Source organism: Lontra canadensis, unplaced genomic scaffold (genome assembly GCF_010015895.1).
Source record: "Lontra canadensis isolate GAN:19392208 unplaced genomic scaffold, GSC_riverotter_1.0 scaffold2, whole genome shotgun sequence".
NCBI lineage: Eukaryota > Metazoa > Chordata > Mammalia > Carnivora > Mustelidae > Lontra > Lontra canadensis.
The window spans coordinates 41,668,283-41,689,994 of record NW_022630996.1 but is presented as its reverse complement, the minus strand read 5'-3'; the positions used below and the strand labels follow the sequence as shown (position 1 = coordinate 41,689,994).

General features: G+C 35.8%; 1 protein-coding gene across 3 annotated transcripts in view; it reads right to left on the bottom strand.

Annotated features, from left to right (window-relative positions):
- Positions 1-21,712, bottom strand: part of SKAP2 (src kinase associated phosphoprotein 2) — a 162,377-nt gene that overhangs the window by 54,878 nt on the left and 85,787 nt on the right. For all 3 annotated transcript variants that reach the window (XM_032872871.1, XM_032872867.1, XM_032872873.1), the window contains exons 5-6: positions 11,454-11,531; positions 10,330-10,413 (exon numbers count right to left, since the gene is read on the bottom strand). In XM_032872871.1, the coding sequence (XP_032728762.1) occupies positions 10,330-10,413; positions 11,454-11,531 (162 nt within the window). The remainder of the gene's footprint in view (positions 1-10,329; positions 10,414-11,453; positions 11,532-21,712) is intronic.

Sequence of the window (21,712 nt, the reverse complement as noted above, 5' to 3'; positions counted from 1 at the left end):
TGTTGAAGGGCATCTTGGTTCTTTCCACAGTTTGGTGACTGTGGCCATTGCTCCTATGAACATTAGGGTACAGGTGGCCCTTCTTTTCACTACATATGTATCTTTGGGGTAAATACCCAGTAGTGCAATTGCAGGGTCATAGGGTAGCTCTATTTTTAATTTCTTAAGGAATCTCCACACTGTTTTCCAAAGTGGCTATACCAACTTGCATCCCCACCAACAGTGTAAGAGGGTTCCCCTTTCTCCACATCCTCTCCAACACTTGTTGTTTACTGTCTTGTTTACTGTCTTTGGCCATTCTAACTGGTGTAAGGTGGTATCTCAGTGTGGTTTTGATTTGAATCTCCTGATGGCTAATGATGATGAACATTTTTTTCATGTGTCTGTTAGCCATCTGTATGTCTTCTTTGGAGAAGTGTCTGTTCTTGTCTTTTGCCCATTTTTTGACGTGATTATCTGTTTTTTGTGTGTTGAGTTTGAGGAGTTCTTTATGGATCTTGGATATCAGCCCTTCGTCTGTTGTGTCATTTGCAAATATCTTCTCCCATTCCGTGGGTTGCCTCTTTGTTTTGTTGACTGTTTCCTTTGCTGTGCAGAAGCTTTTGATCTTGATGAAGTCCCAAAAGTTCATTTTTGCTTTTGTTTCCTTTGCCTTTGGAGACATATCTTGAAAGAAGTTGCTGTGGCCGATGTTGAAGAGGTTACTGCCTATGTTCTCCTCTAGGATTTTGATAGATTCCTGCCTCATGTTGAGGTCTTTAATCCATTTTGAGCTTATCTTTGTGTATGGTGTAAGAGAATGGCCAAGTCTCATTCTTCTACACATAGCTGACCAATTTTCCCAGCACCATTAATTGAAAAGACTGTCTTTTTTCTAATGTATATTTTTTCCTGCTTTGTCGAAGATTATTTGACCATAGAGTTGAGGGTCCATATCTAGGCTCTCTACTCTGTTCCACTGGTCTATGTGTCTGTTTTTGTGCCAATACCACGCTGTCTTGGTGATCACAGCTTTATCGTAAAGCTTGAAATCAGGCAATGTGATACCCCCAGTTTTGTTTTTCTTTCTCAATATTTCCTTAGCAATTCGGGGTCTCTTCTGGTTCCATACAAATTTTAGGATTGTTTGTTCCAGCTCTTTGAAAAATGCTGGTGTGATTTTGATTGGGATGGCATTGAAAGTATAGATTGCTCTAGGCAGTATAGACATCTTAACAATGTTTATTCTTCTGATCCATGAGCATGGAATGGTCTTCCATCTTTTTGCATCTTCTTTAATTTCTTTCATGAGTGTTCTGTAGTTCCTCAAGTACAGATCCTTTACCTCTTTGGTTAGTTTTATTCCCAGGTATCTTATGGTTCTTGGTGCTATAGTAAATGGTGTTTTAGGTTTCTTAAGTGCCCAAAGACAACTCACATTTCCTGAGCTCCTTCCATAGGCCCAGAAATTTAATAACTTATCTCATACATACGATGAAATAATTCTAAGAAAAAGAAGGTATTTATTACAACCCCAGCGCTGATGGAAAAATAAACCTTAAAACAACCAATTTGCTCACAGTCACATAACCAGTAGACTGTAAAATCCAGGACCCTCACATAAGTGATTACAAAGCCTTTGTTTTTTTGCAACCATTTCACACTGCCTCCTAGAAAAATGTTTCTCCAAGTATATTTCAAGAATCACCAACTACATTTGATCTTAAAGGCCAATTAAAAATACCAGAAATGGCTACTACTTTGTACTTGCTTATGGAAATCTCTCGGGGTGGGTCCAGGAAACCAAAGTTTGGGCAAGCATCCCAGGTGATTCTGATACACACTAATATTTGAAAAACCACCGTTCTAAAACATGCAATTTATAAAATCTTGGTAGAGATGAACATTATCTTGCTTTCCTCTTGCAACTTGGGTCCAACTTTCTTAGCTTGCTTTATGGGCACCTCTACCTTTGCCTATCTCTTAAAGAACAGCCATGATGCATCATATTCTAAATCTTCCTCTCTTCCTGCTTCACAATTTTCTCTGGGCAACCTTGCCCAATCTAAGAATTAAATTTCTACCAGTATCTTATGATTCATAATTCCTTCTTTTTAGTTCAGCTTCAGGATTTTATATCCAAATCTTCATTTGGTCACTACACACATTTCACTTCTTTAACATCTTATGGGCACAATAAATATAACAGTCCCACAATGGAGATCATCTTATCCCCTCTCCCACAACACTTGTGATCTTTCTCATTATCAAACTCCTTATCAATCAATGGCACCTCCATTAACTGAAGGCTCCAACCCAGAAAACGGAGCATCATTCTTGATTTCTTCCTTTCTCTTCATCAACCGCCCCTATGTTCTCTCCCTCTACCCCATTGCCACCTATTTTTCCAATAAGTCCTATTTTTCTTTTAAACATGCTTGCTTTTCCTCTTTTTCACTGGCTCTCAAAAATCTGCTTGAGGGGAGCCTAGGTGACTCAGTCGGTTAAGTGTCTGCCTTGGGTTCAGGTCATGATCCTAGGGTCCTAGGATTCAGCCCCACATAGGGCTCCCTGCTCAGTGGGGGTCTGCTTCTTCCTCTCCCTCTGCCGCTTGTGCTCTCTTCCTTGCTAACTTGGCTTACTCTTCTCTCAAATGAATAAATAAAATCTTAAAAAAAAAAAGAAACTTTTGGTAACATCTGCTTCTTATATTTAAGATGGCCTTTCTAGGGCGCCTGGGTGGCTCAGTGGGTTAAGCCGCTGCCTTCGGCTCAGGTCATGATCTCAGGGTCCTGGGATCGAGTCCCGCATCAGGCTCTCTGCTCAGCAGGGAGCCTGCTTCCCTTCCTCTCTCTCTGCCTGCCTCTCTGCCTACTTGTGATCTCTGTCTGTCAAATAAATAAATAAAATCTTTAAAAAAAAAAAAAAGATGGCCTTTCTACTTAGCGAATAACTCTTATTTCCATAAGTATTAATGCTCATTAGTAGGAAAAAGGAAAATATGCTCCTTAATACTAAACCTTTCCATTAAACTTCATCAAACTGAGTAACAACTTGCTTTAGGCCCTCAGGTAAAAATATATGAACATTTTTCCTTGTTTGTACAGCTCCCAGAAATACAGATGCCAATGCTAATTCAGCCACTTGAAATATACTTCTGGTGTTTTGAGTTATACCGTGAGGAAATATCAAATTATTACTATTTTAAGTAAAAAATACTATATGATATATATAGATATATAGATATATATATATATATCTATATATCTATAGATATATAGATATATATATTTGTTACTTGAGGGCCCCAAGTGGCTCTGAGTAATAAACACAGGCAATATTTATGAGTCCAAAGGGAAACACTTTAGTTAGAATTAACAGTGTGGCTTATATGATCTGGTAGCAGGAAATTTTAGGTATTTCCAAAACCTTTTTTTCTCCCTTAAAAATAAAAGCACACTGCAAGCACAAAAATCAAGTGGTATTTGTACATATTTTCAACCACAGGTATAAACTTGGTTAAAAAAACAAGGTAGTATGAGGTAGCGGTGAATGGAGAATAAATAAATTACAGGCATGTTGTAGAATGGGAATTTAAAGCCCTGGTTTTTGGGGGGTTTTTTGTTTTGTTTTGTTTTGTTTTTGGCTATACCTACTGTTTTCTTCTACAACTGAAAATAAGATCATTATGATATGGCCTATAAGACTAACATAGCATATGGCTATTGTTAAGATAAACGTTACACAGAGGTTCTTACTATCCTATACATATGATCCTCTTGGAGCCTCCCATGATCATTAGAGAATAGACAGCACTCCTGCTATTCATGCAAATGACAGGGGCTAAAAGTGTATGCGAGAACCCCCAGCTCCATCACGCGCGAACCACGCTGAGCAATCTCCCTGGGCTCTCAGCTTCAGCACACATCTTTCTTCCACTCTCACCTCCTCCTCACAACTGTCAACATGATTTTTTTTTTTTTTAAGATTTATTTGACAGAAAGAGAGAAAGCGCACAGCAGGGGGAGCGGCCAACGGAGAGGGGGAAGCAGGTTCCCCGCCTAGCTGGGAGCATCATGCCCTGGGGCTTGCCCGGACCATGACCTGAGCCAAAGACAAGATGCCCAACTGACTGAGCCACCCTGGCGCCCCTCCACACGATCTTTCCGACATGCAGTCGGAGTTAGTCATGCCACCTCCTCACCTTCCACGATCGCAAACATTCACTGTGCCTCACAGGAAAGGCCAAACTTCTGCCTGGGGCATGGAACAACCTGACGCCCCCCTTCCCGGCTCCCAAGCCTTCATTCACCTACTGTCCCAGCCAGCTGGCTCCTGCGTATCATCCCATTTTATGAGTCCCCTGTGCCCACTCCTCCAAGCCAATGTATTACACCACTCTGCATTAAGGATACCCGGCACCTAGGTGTTCAAAGAAAACCTACCATCTATAGATTTATGTAGATACACAGCAGTACACAATTTGACCTGAAATATGTCTACTTTCAGTCTACACATATCTCCGATCTATAGATATATTTTTAAATCAAACAGTGTGCTGTTTGATTGCAAGCCAACCTGACTTGTCATGTATAGGTCATATACATGTCACAGTTTTGGGGCTTTTTTTTTTTTTTTTTGGACAGACATCCATGCTAGCTTGTTTTTTCTTAATTTAAATTTAACTAGCCAACATATATAACATCAGTTTCAGATGTAGAGTTCAGTAATTCATCAGCTGTGTATAACACCCAGTGCTCATCACATCTCCCTAATTCCCATCACCCAGTAACCCCACCCCCACCCCTCCCCTCCCCTCCAGCAACCGTCAGTTTCTTTCCCATAGTTAAGAGTCTTTCATTGTTTGTCTCCCTGATTTCTTCCCATTCCGTTTCCATTTTCCCCTCCTTTCCCCTACAATCCTCTGCACTATTCTTACATTCCTCATGAGTGAAACCACATATATATAAAACAGCTTCTTTATCCATTTACCTATCAGTGGACACAGGTATTTCCATGTCTTAGCTATTGTAAATAATGCTGCAGTGAACACAAAGTGTTTATCTCTTCGAGTGTATAACTCTTCGAGTTAGTGTTTTTGGTTTTGTTTTTGTTTTTTTCAGATAAATACCCAAAAGTGGGATTGCAGGATCATAGGGTAATTCTATTTTTAGTTTTTTGAGGAACTTCCATATTGTTTTCCATAGTGGCTGCACTAATTTGCATTCCCACTAACAGTGCACAAGTGTTTCCTTTCCTCCATATCCTCACCAACACTTATTATTTCTGGCTTTCTGACAGCCATTATAACAGCTGTGAGGTGATACTCATTGTAGTTTTGATTTGCATTTCCCTGATGATGAGTGATGCTGCACATCTTCTCAGGTACCTGTTGGCCATCTGTATGTCTTCTTTGGAAAATTTCTATTCAGATCCTCCGCCCATTTTTTAACTGGATTTTTTGTTGTTGTTGTTATTGAGTTATAAGAGTTCTTTATACATTTTATCAAATAGATTATTTGCAAATATTTTTCCCATTCAGTAGGTTGGCTTTCCTTTTGCTGATGGTTCTTTTGCTGTGCAGAAGCTTTTTAATGACATATTCCAGTTATTTACTTTTGTTTTTGATGTCAGATTCAGAAAATCATCACCAGGACCAAAGTCAAGGGGCTTACAGCCTACGTTTTCTTCAAGGAGATTTATGGTTTCAGGTCTTACTTTCAAGTCTTTAATTCATTTTGAGTTACTTTTTGTGTATGGTGTAAGATAGTGGTTAAGTTTCATTCTTTGCAAGTGGCTGTCCAATTTTCCTAGCACCGTGTTTTGAAGAGATTGTCTTTTCCTCATTGTATATTCTTGGCTTCTCTGCCATAAATTAATTGACCATATATGTGTGGTTTATTTTGGGGCTCTTTACTCTGTTCCATTGATCTATTTATCTGCTTTTATGCCAATACCATACTATTTTAATAACTATAGCTTTGTAATATAGTTTGAAATCAGGGAGCATGATACTTCCAGGTTTATTCTTCTTTCTCAAGATTGCTTTGGCTATTTGTTTTTTTTTTTGTTTTTTTGTAGATTCATACACATTTTAGGATTGTTTGTTCTATTTCTTAAAAAATGCCATGGGAATTTTGATAGGGATTACACTGAATCTGTAGATTTCTTTGTGTAGTATGGACATCTTCTTCAATTTCTTTCATTAATGTCTTATAGTTTTTGATATACAGGTCTTTTACCTCCTTGGTTAAATTTATTCCTACATATTTCATTCTTTTTGATACACTTATAAATAAGATTTTTTTCTCTTTCTGTTAGTGTACAGAAATGCAACAAATTAGGTCTAATTCTCTAGTGAGGTTTATTATATATTGAAAAGATACTACAATGAAATAAAATTATAAACACATGGTATAATAAATAACTTTTGATGTACATTTTAAAAGACTAGATAAGACCAAAGCTACTTGCAGCTGCCACACACTGTATGACAACTGGAATTTTCTTTAATTGGGGAGTGGAGGTAGGGGAAACAAAACCTGTTGAGTGGGAATTAAAGAGATACTACAAACTAACCACTTCCTCTTAAAAGTGGGAAGAGATAAGGTTCAGAATCCTGATTCAAGGTCATACAGAGGTTTAACAAAAAATACAAGACAAAAACCATGAGTTTGGAACAAGTTCCTAAATGGGCTACCATTTACAGGCACTTTGGAGGGGTGGATAACAACCAGGTTGTAGAAAGGGCATGGCTTTGGAGCTAGAAAGTTCTGCACTAAATCCTTAATAGACTCTTAGCAGTAGCCCTGTGAGGACCTTCCCTGCCTAGCTTAGATCAGTGTCCTTCTAAACGGTCCTGCCCACCCAGCCTCTATTCATTCGAATTCATCCTCCACAATCCTATCGCTATTACTTCCTGAAAACCAAATGCGGTCATAGAGCCCTATGCTTAAAGGTCATGCAAAAGATAAAATACTTAGCAAGGCCCTTATTCTCATAAGGCTCTTGAATCTGATTCAAACCCATTTCTTTAGCCCTGTGGGCCCCCTTCCCTCACTCACTCTGTGCTCTAACTTGATTCCAACTCTGGCATCATCTGAGGCCTTCTACAGCTCAGAATCTCTTTTGTTCCCCTGCCTGGAAGACCCATTTTACCCTTCTTTATCTGACAAGCTCCTACTCCTCCTTGAAGGCCCAATAAAGAGTCCTCTCCATGAGGAAGTATTCCCTAATTCCTGTAGGCAGTTAGCTACTGTCCCTTGTATATCCAAAGGTCTCATATTTAAATCACATACTGTACTGCATTGAGATGATCAGTTTACCTACTCTGCCCCCTCCTCTATTCCCATGACTTCCCCTTCCTCTCACGGACACCCACAAAACTCAGACTGTGAGTATCTCTAAGGCAGGATTATCTCCAGATCCCCAGTGCCTAGTATCTACCAAGTATCCAATAAATATTTATTCAATAAAAAAGTGAATAAATGAGTGAGTGAATGAATGGCTATCTTGATGGCACCCAGAATAGCTAAAAATCTAAGAAGTTTGATGAATAGGATTTGTGACAATCAAAGGAAGAAGAAAGAGATAAAAGGATGGATGTGATTTCATAAAGTGATAAAATATATAAGTATATATTACTTAAGAGCTACAAATGCCCATGAATAATAAATACAAATATTATTTATGGGTACAAAGGTAAGTGCATTATTTAGCCTAGAGGCTAGAACTACTCTTTCTAAGCCATTACTATCCTGATGGGTCAAAATGTTTTTTTGGCACACACAGTAAGTTATAAAATGTGAACTATGCATCTGTCAAACAGTAACAAAGAACAGTTTAACCCAGTAAGTGGTATCAACTCCTTCTGTGCCTCTATAATCCATTTATCTAAATCCTACTTAGTTGGAGGATTACAGTTCTCATATATCTAAATAGCTCTAAAGTTTAGCCAAATGGTTCATATGTATAGTAAACCACGCTGTACAAATCAGCTATCTGGTTTCACAAAAGAAAGTAAAAGTTTCACATGACATTTTCCTAGAAAGAAAAGGATACAAAGGAAGGAAATTAGAATCATGCCAAACAAGCAATTAAAAAGTGTCCAAAGATAGGTTTTTTTTTTTTTCCCCCAAGTCCCCAAAAGAAGAACTGGCCAAAAATTCTAAAGGAAGCAGCCAAAAGAACCACTAAAAACAGACGTGAACTCTCAGTGGAGACTTCAGAGTAACAGGGGAAAGTTTTATGGAAATATACACCAGATCCTCAAATACCTACATTAAAAAAGAACACTAGAATAGTAATTTTTTAAAAAGTGGTGGTGGTACAGGTGGCTGGATGTTCCACAAAATAATTCGAATTATTTATTTATCTTATTATTCTTATTTATCAAATAAGAACAGAAATAGGAATTTAACTAATACCCCTCTGTAAAATAAGTAGAATTTATTTACTGAAATAAACATATTTATTTGAAATAAATACAAATATCCCTTAGATTTGGGGAAAACTCTTGCTAATCTTTGACCTAACGGTTGTTATATATCAGTGAGGATGAGGAGTGGACGAAACAAACATTAGTATTCATTGAGGCTTAAAGAAATTAGAAATGAGAAACCTAACTGAACCAGAGTCACAGGTTATGAAACCTGCTTCCCCTGGTCTTATGATATAGAGGATATTTCTTTGTGGAAAATTTAGATCCTGATGTCAATTCACAATGGTGTACCAAATTATATTTGTCATAATAATGCATGTTTATGGCCTATGGTAGTCATAACTGAATTTCGGCTTAAATTTTCTGGCAAAATCACCTACTTACCCTGAGCAGAAGAAAGAAGGCTGCCTGTTGAGAGTTATTTCTAGTTTACACTTCACTGTTGCCATTATTACATTTGAACATATTGTAAATCAGTGGCAGACTGCAAACTAGCCACTAAATTAATTCTTAATTTGTTAACTCCATTAGCCAAAAGGTAAGACCAACTTCTAGCATCCCCTACGTAATACAAATTTATCTGAAACGTGTAAAATGATCATATCTACATGTGTAAAATAATCATATCATACAAATTTATCTGAAATGTGTAAAATAATCATATCTACATATCTAAGGAAAAAGCCCCAAAACTGCAAGTGATATCAAATGAAACATAAATTTCCAAACAACACCAATAAGTAAACAATTCCACAGGAAAGCTTATATTCAGTGATATTGGACTTCTATGTCCTTTCTGGAAATGAATGCTAGCAATTTCTATATTACCTTTACTTTACAATATTCAGGTTCTGACCTGCTGTTCCTAGAAAAAAAGCAAAACTAAGAAAGCTAACATTCTTTAAATTTTTCAGTATTTTATGGCTTTATCTGTTAAAATACTGAGCTTGATATTATGTGGGCTCTGAGTAAGAGATGTATGAATCAGCAAGTAAAGTTACAAAATGTATCTTACTGTTTCTACGTTAATGGTTAGAGCATGGACTCCACCATTATGCCTAAGCTCAAATCCCACATCTGCCACTTACCAGCTCTGTGACCTTGACCAACTTACTTAACCTCTCTGTCCTCAGTTTTCCAAAGAGTAAGACAAATAGAACTAATAATAGTACCTCCCTCACAGAGTTGGAGTTAGACCAGTTAATAAATAATAATAAATAAACCAGCTGCAGGGGTCAGAAAAGGAATCTCTATGGAGGTGTCTGCTGTTGTTGTTGAAATCCGTGAAAGAAGCTGAGGAAGGTGTGACATGGATTTCATTTTATCTAAAATTTTCTTTTAAAAATATCTGAAAGAAGGGGTGCCTGGGTGGCTCAGTGGGTTAAAGCCTCTGCCTTCCGCTCAGGTCACGTTCCCAGAGTTCTGGGATCGAGCCCGGGGCTCTCTGCTCAGCGGGGAGCCACTTCCTCCTCTCTCTCTCTCTCTCTCTCTGCCTGCCTCTCTGCTTACTTGTGATCTCTATCTGTCAAATAAATAAATAAAATCTTTGAAAAAAAAAACAAAACCTGAAAAAATAAAATACCTTTTTCTCCCTTCAAAACTCTCACAGCCCTAATGATCTTAACTTTTCTCGAAATTCTATGATAACTTGGATGATAAATATTTCCTAAAATGAAAAGCCACATCGATTTTCATCTCTTTCCTAATTGTGCTAACTTTAAGGGCATTCTGGAATTTGGAGCATTTGGCAAATAAATAAAATTGTAAGTTAGTCTCAGGCTATAATTATTAAAATTCTCAGTTATTCTTTCTCCCATTGTCTTCAGTTTACTCTGTCGTTAAAATGGGGGTATAAAATGGTCCCTAATGCCCTCCTACAGCAGAAGTTGATGACTGAACAACAATACTACCTTTATCACTTCCATAATAATAGAACACTGTTTTACTGAGAGCACACCAGCGTTTCTGCCATTCAAATCCCAGGAAGCTGTGATCTACAATAAAGGAGGAAAAGGAACAGATAACACACATTACACATATAGCATAAATGTAACGTCATTTCCTTATTATAAAAGGAAAAGTTTGTTGACCTGATTTCTAAGATTTCTGCTAGCTCTAAAATTCTATGACTAATTCACTTGTATCTTCTTCTCCAAGAGACAAACAAAAACAAAGTTAAAAGGAATAAAGTGACGCAGAGATAGGACTGCTACACTTGGGGCGAACACACTTTCCTGACAGGGACTGTCCAAAGGACATGTGACGACACAGCTTTGAGACAACGGATTCATCTGAGTCTCATTTTTTCATCTGTTATAAAAGGGCTGGGGTGGGGGCGGTGAGGAGTTGACCTAGACTACTTCTATTATCTCTTTCAGCTTTAAAATTCATCTAAGAAAACCAAGCAACTAAGAAATGGAATATAAACAGAAAGGCCCAAAGGGACTACTCGTGAGAAAAGCAAAATGGTAATGAAGAGGCTTCCTGCTTTCTGTTTCCCATACAGTAACACCACCTCTGTATTTCATTTCCATTATATATTGGTGCTGAAAGAGTGAGACCATATGGTCAATTCCCAATTATCACAGCCAATGGAGAGGAACACTGAATGGATAACAGAAAATGGCAGACAATATGCCAGGCTTGATCAGAACCACAGCAGACATGGCGTCCACCATGTCAGGCGCAGGGTAACCTGCTGCTCAGCCGGAAGGGAGAACAGTGAGAAATCCCATCCTTGAGAATACTGTCATGGCCCGCGGCCTTCCTCTAAGGGGCAGGAAGCAGCGCCTGAGTCATTCACAAATAACCAAGACTGGCAACTAAACAAACATCTGACCATATGTTTTGTTAATCAAAAATTAGGAGCTAAAAACTATATTTTGTGGTTGGGATAATGTTATTCCGATTTTCCTACAGTTTTAAAACTCTTCAATCCCCTAAAGAACATATTGCCTCCATATGTATACTGCATACATGTTTTATATAAGGATAAAGCCATTTTTAGATTTTTCAGTAGAATCTTACAGTTTACCTTTTCTGCGTTTTTCAAGGTAGCCAGCCTTTAAAACAAAAGGAAGGTCCTGCGCTGCAATTGGAGGAAACTGGTTTCCTGTGGGAAGTAGAGGAGGAAAAAGAACTAGTGAGTAATCCGTCTTTGAAAAACCAAGTACCAGATCACATTAGGTTCAGTGTACTCACAGTCACCTAAATTAATTAAATTCAAATCTATTAGCTTTGTTTCGGATCCATTCCATAAGCTTGTCTCTCTCCTGTAAATCTCTAGAGGAAAAAAGTGTTCTGAATTCCTGTATCTTAATATGTTATAATCCCCCCAAAACAGTAATATTATGTAACCGGATGGTCTCTGCAGGGCAATACTTTATGATCTACATTCTCCAGGGGAAAGATCAGGGAACTATTACCAATAAATGCCATAAATCCCTGAGAGAGAAGTTAGGAATTTCAAATAAACCCACATAAAGTTTCTTTCCATTTATATTAACTCTTCAAGAATTTTAAAGCTTATTGACTCTTAACCTGCATATTTCTATTCCTACCAAGTAAAACATAAAACAATTTTTTTCCCAAGAAAATCAAATGCTAAAATTTGTTTCTCTGGGAACACAGCAAATACAGAGAAATCTTGTAGACATTCAACTGAATGCTTTAGGTTTTTCTAGGACATTTGAGAGTCCAAAATTAGGTAAAACAATCTAATAGAGGGATGCCTGGGTGGCTCAGTCAGTTAAGTACCCAACTCTTGATTTCGGCTCAGGTCATGATCTTGAAGTCTTGAGACTGAGCCCCGTGTTGGGTTCTATGCTCAGTGCAGAGTCTGCTTGTCTCTCTCCTCCTACCCTTCCCCCAGCTTGTGCGGGCCCTCCCTCTCTCAAATAAATAAATAAAATCCTTAAAAAAAAAAGCCAGTAGAATGATCATAAACAAATACTAGATACCTACAAAAAATTGGAAGGTTAAGGCAAATGTTAAGTGAATTAGAAATCATATATTCATGGTCATGAATAATAGATTATTCAGTAATTTCCCAAGTGTTCAATATTTTTAGAAATGTCATTAGAACTATAGCAGAGTTATCTCAGCATTTTACTGGAACTCTAACAAGTGAAAACAACCAATCTAATGAAAATTTTTGTGGAATATACCCAATGGAAATAGCATCGATATAGTTTGTCATTTTTTAAAAAAAGTATTTTGATAAAAGTTTTATTATACACAAATTCATCATAGAATTACCAGATAAGTTGTTTTAATAATATTATAGGAATCACAGTAATTATAAAATCACAGATATTTTTCCTTAATAAAGTTTAAAAGTAAAGCACCAATTTCAGTTCCATGGTGGATCAATTTTACTCAATAAACAAAACAATATTATTAAAGTATATTTTAAATAGCACACTGATATTGAAACATATATAAAATTTTAGAGAGAGCCAATATAAACATTTGACTAGTTGATGAGTACCGGTATCCATGTTTCTTTTTTCAGAATAAATTTGATCCTACAAAGGTTAAAAATTTTGCACATAAAATATTCTCTTATAATATTTTGTAATTAATATTTTGTACACACGTTGGTATTTCATGCACTTTAATTTTGTATAAAGATAGAGAATGCTTTCTGTTTTGTTTCCTGTATCTTTCTAGATGATGTCCAGTATCCTGCAGACATTTCTGGCTGTCTGAAGGGTACGCTGAGTACTTAGCTTTAGGAAACAGTCTATAAATGAGCTTCAGAGCTATTACTGGCTCAGAACTCATTATTCCACAAGTACAATTTAATTATATTTTACTTAACATTTGTACAAAGTTAGATGCCATTTTCTCTGTTTCTAGAGAATATATAATAGATACAAAGACACAGAGTTGCCAACACATTTTTTTTCTTATTCTAAAAAATTTTAAGTACAAAAATTCACTAGTATACCTGGAAACTGAAACCAAGCATTGGTTGTGTCCTAGCAAGGCAGAGAAACCTAAACTTAACTGGGGTAAAATATAAAATAAAATGGTTTTGTGCTACAGCAGGTACCTAGACGCTGAGTCTGACACTGATACTGACTTTAAGATGCATGGTATAGGGGCGCCTGGGTGGCTCAGTGGGTTAAGCCGCTGCCTTCAGCTCGGGTCATGATCTCAGGGTCCTGGGATCGAGTCCTGCATCGGGCTCTCTGCTCAGCAGGGAGCCTGCTTCCTTCTCTCTCTCTCTCTCTGCCTGCCTGTCTACTTGTGATTTCTGTCTGTCAAATAAATAAATTTAAAAAAAAATCTTAAAAAAAAAAAAAAGATGCATGGTATAGGTTACAGAAGTCTGTGATGACATCTCAGTACCGCAAATCTGTGACTTTCCTTAGGTCATTAAGCCTCGTCGGGTATCAATTTCCTCTTCTAAAACATGAAAAACTTAGATCATCTCTAAGGCCATCCCAATCCTATGATTCTATGAAACATAGCCACAGTCCCGTTTTTCTTGTACTTTCAGTAACAAATAGCCAAGGTCCAAGATGGATTCAATTTTCAAAGATATCAAATGGGGAATCTGTGCACAACGTATTTTTGGTAGAGCAACTGGTAACTTCCTTCAGATCTAGCAAAGAACTGCCTTCTGTCCTTTCAAAGGTTGATTCCTAGCTAGAATCTTGGCATAAAAGATCTGTGAAAGAAATATACAAATGAAATATTTCTCATATCCTAATAATTCTCCCCTCCACATGGAAAATTTAGAATTTCAAATCTTTTATTGTTTTTTTACTGGCAAAAATTATTATGAATTCCATGGGTATATCAAACAACAATAACCTTTTAAGAAAATAATCACTACAGTAACTAAAAGATTACTAGTAATGTTAGCTTAGAATACTCCTTTCACAGAGCTTATCTTCTCACTTCCCATTATTATTCTTTTCAGAAAGGACTGATCAATGACATGCTAGTACTGGTGATCTCTAAGGCTAATATAACATCTCCTTTTAAAAAAAAAAAATTTGTTCATACCATGCTTAGAGACAAAAATGGTCAGTTTCCTATTAGTGGGAACCACAGAATTCCCAGGGGAATGAAGCCTTGCAGACAAGGCTGTAAAGACTGATACAGTGACTCATGTGATGAAACTGGGGGCAAAAGCAGAGGTTGCAAGTCACAGGTTTACCATCTGTTGGTCTCTCTGCCCCTTTGTAAAGTAGCAAGTCACTCTGAAAGCCACCAAGCAAAAACTGAATAACCATTAGGGTAATTTGAATTTGCCTTTATTAACTCTACTTCTTGAAATGGAAATTCCAACAGCCTCATGAGAGTTCTACTATGTCTTTAATAGGTCTATCTGAAACCAAAGAAGAGAACAGTGATACGCATGTAGGAAATGCTTCATGAATATGACCCAAAAGATACCTAAGGCTCTGCTGAGTCCAATCAAAAGCTTCTATGTTATATCAAAAAAACATATACATATATAATTGTGGCTGCTATTAATTTTCTTGGTAATCTACCAAAATATGCAAAGTTTAAATGGGATTCATAGAATAATTAAATAATTAAGAATCAGAATTCAGAAAAATATGAAATCAAGTGTGTGTTCATCAATATCCACTAAAATAATAGTCAAAAAGTCATAGATCAAAAGTACGTGGATTATATTATCCATAGAGTTATTATCTTTCCCATTCACTTACAACTGCTTCTTTTACTTTGGAGTACAAATCAGAATTTGAACTACCTAAGTACATGTCTGAAGACTGCTTTTTTAGATAAATTTTTAATATAGGAGCACTATCCCTAGCTCATAAAATTAGGTGTAAAGAAAATCTCTTTAAGATTTCAGATTCTTTGGACTAATTTTTTAGACCACAAGATACATTTTTGTAACATATTAAAATTCTTTCTAATGGAATTAAAAAATGTTTTATCTAAAAATTTCAGAGTTACTGATTTGTGGAAACCCTTGTAAGACTCCTTCCTATTTATAAGGATGAAAGCATATCAATATATTGAATAAGACTGATGATTCACAGACCTGTACCCCTGAAACAAATAATACATTACATGTTAATAAAAAGAAAAAAGAATCAGTCATTTAAAAATAAGGCTCAATATGAGAAATTTCACGCTACAAAAAAGACTATTATTTCATATAATATTTATATGGGCACCCTTTATGCTTTTATATTTTGGTAAATGCTATTTTTTTAATAATATATAATTAGATTTCACAGAAAGATTTTGTTTCTTACTTTTAAATAGAGATGGTATTTCTTAGGATTGTTTTTTATTTTTTTATTTTTTAAATAATCTCTACACCCAGCACGGGGCTCAAATAAGATCAAGCATCTCATGCTCTAGGCACTGAGCCAGCCAGGTATTCCAAATGTTACAGAAGGATTTTAAATCAAATTTGATCTCCTATATAGAGTAACTTCTCAGCTACTATGTGTCTGCCTATATTGTTTTTGTTTGTTGCCTTGATTTGGTTTGTTTTCGTGGCTTAAAGCGAATTTATTGTCTCATAGCCCTGGAAGTCATAAGTCCAAAAAGCATCTCCCTGGGCTAAAATCAAGATGTCAGCAGAGCTGTGTTCCTTCTAGAGGCTCTAAACAAGAATATTTCCTTGTCTTTCCAGCACCCAAAGTCTGAGCTATTTCACGGGCTATTGTCCCCCCTTCTACCTTCAAAGCCAGCAATGGCTAGTTGAGTCTTTCTCAGGATGCCCTCTCTGGTTCTTTTGTCTCCTTCTTAAGGGTTCTTATGTTTACTTTGGGCCCACCTGGATAATCTCCTTATTTTAAGGTCAGCTGCCTGGCACCCTTATTCCACCTGCAAACTTAATTCCTGCTTGCCAGGTAACAACTTATTTGCAGGCTCCAAAATAGGAATGTGGACTTCTTTGGGGGCAAAAAAATTAAATTCAAGGGGAAAGAAAAACACCTTTTATAAAGTCTGTGATATACAAATACTTTGAGAAAAGTATTCAGCCTATTACCAAAGGCAAATGAGATACAAGCTTAAAATGGAAATACTTTTTACTTCAGTTAAAAATAAAATTGCAAATATATCACAATTTTCACAGATACTCTAAATAATATAAAATATATACAATTGTGAACTGAATTTTAATTTAATGTTCATCTTTAATTTAATGTTCATCTTTAACACAAAAAGGTGCCCCCAATCCGATTTTGCATCTTAGAATTGTGGGTAAAACCCTGGGTCTTGGATTCAAATTGCAGCTTGTCCACTAGGTCTGTGATGGAAACAAGTTACTTACTTTCATTAACTTTACTTTTCAAATCCTTGAATATAACTAATAATGAAGAATTATAATTCATTATAATTATAATGCAGATTTAGTAGGGTAGTACTTAATTAAGATTAAGAAATGTTAGTTCTTATTATTACTACGACAATTCAAATTTGCCAAGTCCAGTGTTCCATACACAAGAAAATAAAAATGCTGAAAAAATAAATGACTACAATAAAACTTGGAAGCCAAATATCTTTTAATAATGCAAATTCCTTTCCAGCTATAGATACTTGGCAAAAAAAAAAAAAAAAAAAAAAGTTTGATTCATGAAAAAAATATTTGATGGTACTATACATAGTAAAGATTAGTAAAATGAAAAGGAACACTCTTAATTCATTTATTAAATAAATATTTACTAGTTTATATTATGTGCCAGGGCCTTTTCTAAATATCACCTAAAGTAGAGAGCCATGAAAAATAAACTCAAGCTACTGAAAATTTGTTGAAAGCATTTAAAAAAAAAAAAGTCAAATAACTTATGTATAAAATTTAATGAATAATAATAATTGATCTTCCTCCTTCCATACCTGTAGTACCTCTGTATGAAACACAAGCTTTTCATATCCATAGACTATAAGATCTAAGCATTCTTTTTTAAAAGCATTATAGTTTAAATAACAAATATATATATAAACAAAAATTAGTATGCTTCGATAAGGTAATAAAAACTGCAACAGCTAACACTTATTAAACCTTTACCACTAGTTAAACATGATACAAGTCATTATCTTATTTCCCTCTCACACAGCCCTAAGAGGTAAGCATTATTAGTAGCATATTACCAAAGGCAAAAAAAGGTCACACAGAGTAAGTGGTGGAACCAGGAGCCCCATATCTGTCCAACAAAGCCCATTCTTGAAATGCTATGTACCATCATTGAAGAAATAAATGAATGCCATCTACAGAAACTAAAAGACAACAATATTGAATTTCTACTCTATGGCATTAATCATAATTATTTAAAATTAATTCCTTAACAGCAGAATGATATATTTAAAATATTTAATTTAAAATTTAAAATTCTAGGATGTTTCACTTTCTACAAGACTTTAGAGAAGTCAATTTTGCTTCCTAAACATGTCTTTTAAAGGACTTCCATTTCGGTTTAAACACACACACACAAACACACAACAAATTAATAAAGGGAAAACAGATATTTATGGAAGGAAAAGGAGGCTCTTTTTACATGAAGCTTCCTCTAGCAAATTACATAAAAATAAGAAATGAGTATAATTTAGACTGAAATATTTAGCTCCTTTCCATTCAGCTACATTTTATTTTCCCATAAGTTGTAGGGTAAATTTTTTTGCAACCTGTTTTATGTTGTGAGCTTTAAACTATAAATTTTTATGATTATTTTCAGAATATGAGCATTTTTCTAATTTGAAATACTCTAAGTCCATTTTTATTCATTTATTTTTCCCATTTTGTGTACAGAAAAGTAGAAGCATTAATAATATAAGATCATTATCTTAAGTGTGTGAAATAGGAGTATGCAGAGTTAGAATGTCTTCCAAATCACAAAATATAATAAGGCATATGTTTTTGTTTTACCTTGAAGACAGAGAACACATATATAAATAACTGTCATTCTATTCCCACCTCCCAAAAGAATATTAGTGAGGAGTGGTTAAAATAAAAGATAAATATCTAGTAAGAAAACTATCAAATATGAAATTATTCTGAACTAAGATTCTACTTATGACCCTATTCTGATTACCAAAATGGGCTTGATTACTAACCTAAATACATTCCCAAACATTCATCATGCTTTAGCATTTATTACCTATTTTTATTTAAGAAAACAACTCTATAATTTTTATTTAAATCAAAAAGCCTTTGGCATTTCACCTCTTCTGTCGAAGTGCTAAAGTATCCTCTTAAAACACATGGGTATTCTCTATCTTTCCTTCCTTTCTCTCTCTCCCTCTCTTTCTTTCTTCCTCTCACACACACAATTTATCTTCCTTCTGTCTGAAACAGGTCTTTGCACAGGCCTCTTTTTTCACTACAGGTATGAAATTAACAATTCTTATCTATTATTATTATTTTTCATTTAGTAATACACTGCTTCATCCCCCCCCCAAAAAAAAGCATCTTATAGGCATATGTACAGATACATTTGGTATGGAAATTAAAACAAATAAGAGAAAATTGTGCATATATAGAGAGAAAGCAAATATCTGAATCTAAAAAATGTTAATGCAGGGCACCTGGGTGACAAAGTCATTAAGCATCTGCCTTTGGCTCAGGTCACGATCCAGGGTCCTGTGATCGAACTGCTCATCAGGCTCCCTGATCATCAGGAAGCCTCCTTCTCCCTCTTCCACTCCCCCTGCTTGTATTCCTTCTCTCACTGTCTCTCTCTCTCTCTGTCAAATAAATAAATAAAATCTTTAAAAAATAAAATTTTTTTAAAAAAATGTTAATGCTAAGTTTCTGTTGAAAAATCTCCTGCTAACCTTATGGGTTTTTCCCTTGTAAGTTAATGACTTAAGAAAATCTAAATGAAGGATGTAATAGGAATTATCTGTACTACTCTTGAAACTTTTAAATAAATGACATTATTTCAAATTTTAAGAAATAAAAGTAATCAATCAAGGCAAAACTAGGAGTCAGGGTAGAACACAAAACAAGTTGGAACTACAAAGTTATTTATACTTAGCAGGAGTGGGCCAAAAATTCAGTTATAAGCTTTATGACAATCAACATGAAGGAAGAAATAATAAATTATGTAATTCATTACCCATAAGATAAATGCAGATCATTGCTCAGGGAGGAATATATAACAACTATTCCTGGTTCCTGGTACTGAAATGAAAACAAAATCTTTCCCACGTGTTCTCAATGTCCTCCATAACATTGTTACAGCAAGTAAAATAAAAATTTCACAGGACTGCTCTGTATAACGTCACTCATGTCAAGCCAACAGAACAATACCAAAGCAAAATTTACTAAAAGTAATTCTACAAAGCACAAAACCTAGTAGCCCAAGTATACAGCTCCCAAACAGCTTTGTTAAACTCAAGGATAAGACCACAGATTACCTACAGGAATAGACACCTTGCACATTTTCAGATAATTCTTCCAAAATACTATTTGTCTTGGTCAAATCTGTGGTAAATATTAAATCCCAAGCAGAAGATATGATCCCTGCAAGAAACCAACACAGCTATCTTATGTTACTGCTTCTGGGCCAATATCCCTTAACAATCACCCAAACTGGGGGTGATGTTGAGAGGCTCTTATTTATAAATTTATAATTAAATTTATAAAGTATAATAGCTTTACAGGGACATATGTTTGGACCAATATCAGCTTAACACAAAACAAATCATCAATTGTTTATAAAATTTCTAACTCAGTGCCAGAATAATTCTAGCTTGCAAAAAGTTTAAACATATGCCTATTTCACATAAACAAAACATCCAAAGAACAACATGGTATTAAGAATGATAAAATGCCCAAGTCTACTCTTCAGTATGAACTGGTAATAATATGTACACCTGGGTAACCGAAAGAACTAGAAAGCATTGTTATGTATGTAACAGAGTAAATTACTAAAGAACACATATTAAAACTTCAATATTAGAAGAGTTGATGTATCGCTTTTTTTTTCCTAGTATCTGAAAATAAAAGCACACGGCATGCTAATCCTCTTTCTAATTCTTAGCTTCAGAGGGAAGTAACTGTTACAGCCACACATGAGACTGGCCAGGGAAACAAACACTCATGTGGCACCACCTACAATAATAGGCTAACATCATGTATTCCTAAATTTCTCTTTTTCACTAGACTTTGAGCAAGGGAGCATAAGACGGTGCTTCTCAAACTTAAGTGTGCATCAACATCACCAAGAATACTTCTTTAAAATGCTGAAGTACAATTTTGAAGTAAAACACCCACACTGCTCTTAGTGGTATGCATTTGAAACTTCATTTCATACTTGTTTTATAAGATTTTAAAAATATGCTCTAAGATAATGTTTTTTTTTTAAGTGTGTGTGTGTATGTGTGTGTTTAAGATTATATTTATTTGCCAGAGAGAGAGGGAGAGCGAGAAAGCACAACCAGGGGGAGTGGCACGTAGAGGGAGAAGCAGGCTCCCCGCTGAGCAAGGAGCCCGATGTGGGACTTGATCCCAGGACCTTGGGATCATGAACTGAGCCGAAGGCAAACGCTCAACCAACTGAGCCACCTAGGTATCCCTAAAATAATGTTTAATGCAAAATCAAAAGAATGTTAGTAAGTCAATAAAATACAGTTCTGCACTGAAAACAGAAGAGAAATGTCAGACACATGAATGACTATGAGGAAGATGACTCTTATTTATAGAATATCTAGTTTCTGAATCATTAAAAATAATTTTATAAAAATTTAATACCTCTTCCAGCATAGCTGGCATGGTCCCCCACTGATGACAAGTAGGGGAAGAAGGAACTGACAAGGAAACTGAGAGAGAGGCAAGAAAGCAGGAAAGGGCCATCACAACCGGGAGCGAAGAGGTCATCCTCCTTTCTGCTCCTTATAACACTCCAATCTAGTCCTGAAGTTTTTAACAGCCAACATAAGGTAAGAATTACAATAAAAAGGAGAAACAGAAATTGGAACAGAACAAACAGTATGAAAAGTACCCATTTTGAGGCACATGATTTCAACGTATTTTTCAAAAACGTATCCATGATGTAAAAAAATCAACTGCCAAATACGGAAACTGATATTTACCCTGAATTAGATAGACATCATAAGGCAATCCAGGAATCTCCTCCCTGTGTGCATTATCCCAGCCCCAAGTCCACAGGCTGACACAGCCCCACTGTCCTTGGTCTCCTTTCCTCCAATTAAGAGTCATCATTACCAGAACAATTTCACCAGGGAAGCTAAAGTTTTTGACTCATTAAAAATGTCAAATTAAAACTCCGAAAAGGAACCTCATGGAATAAAATGTGTGCTGGCAACATGCAATAGCTGGTGCGA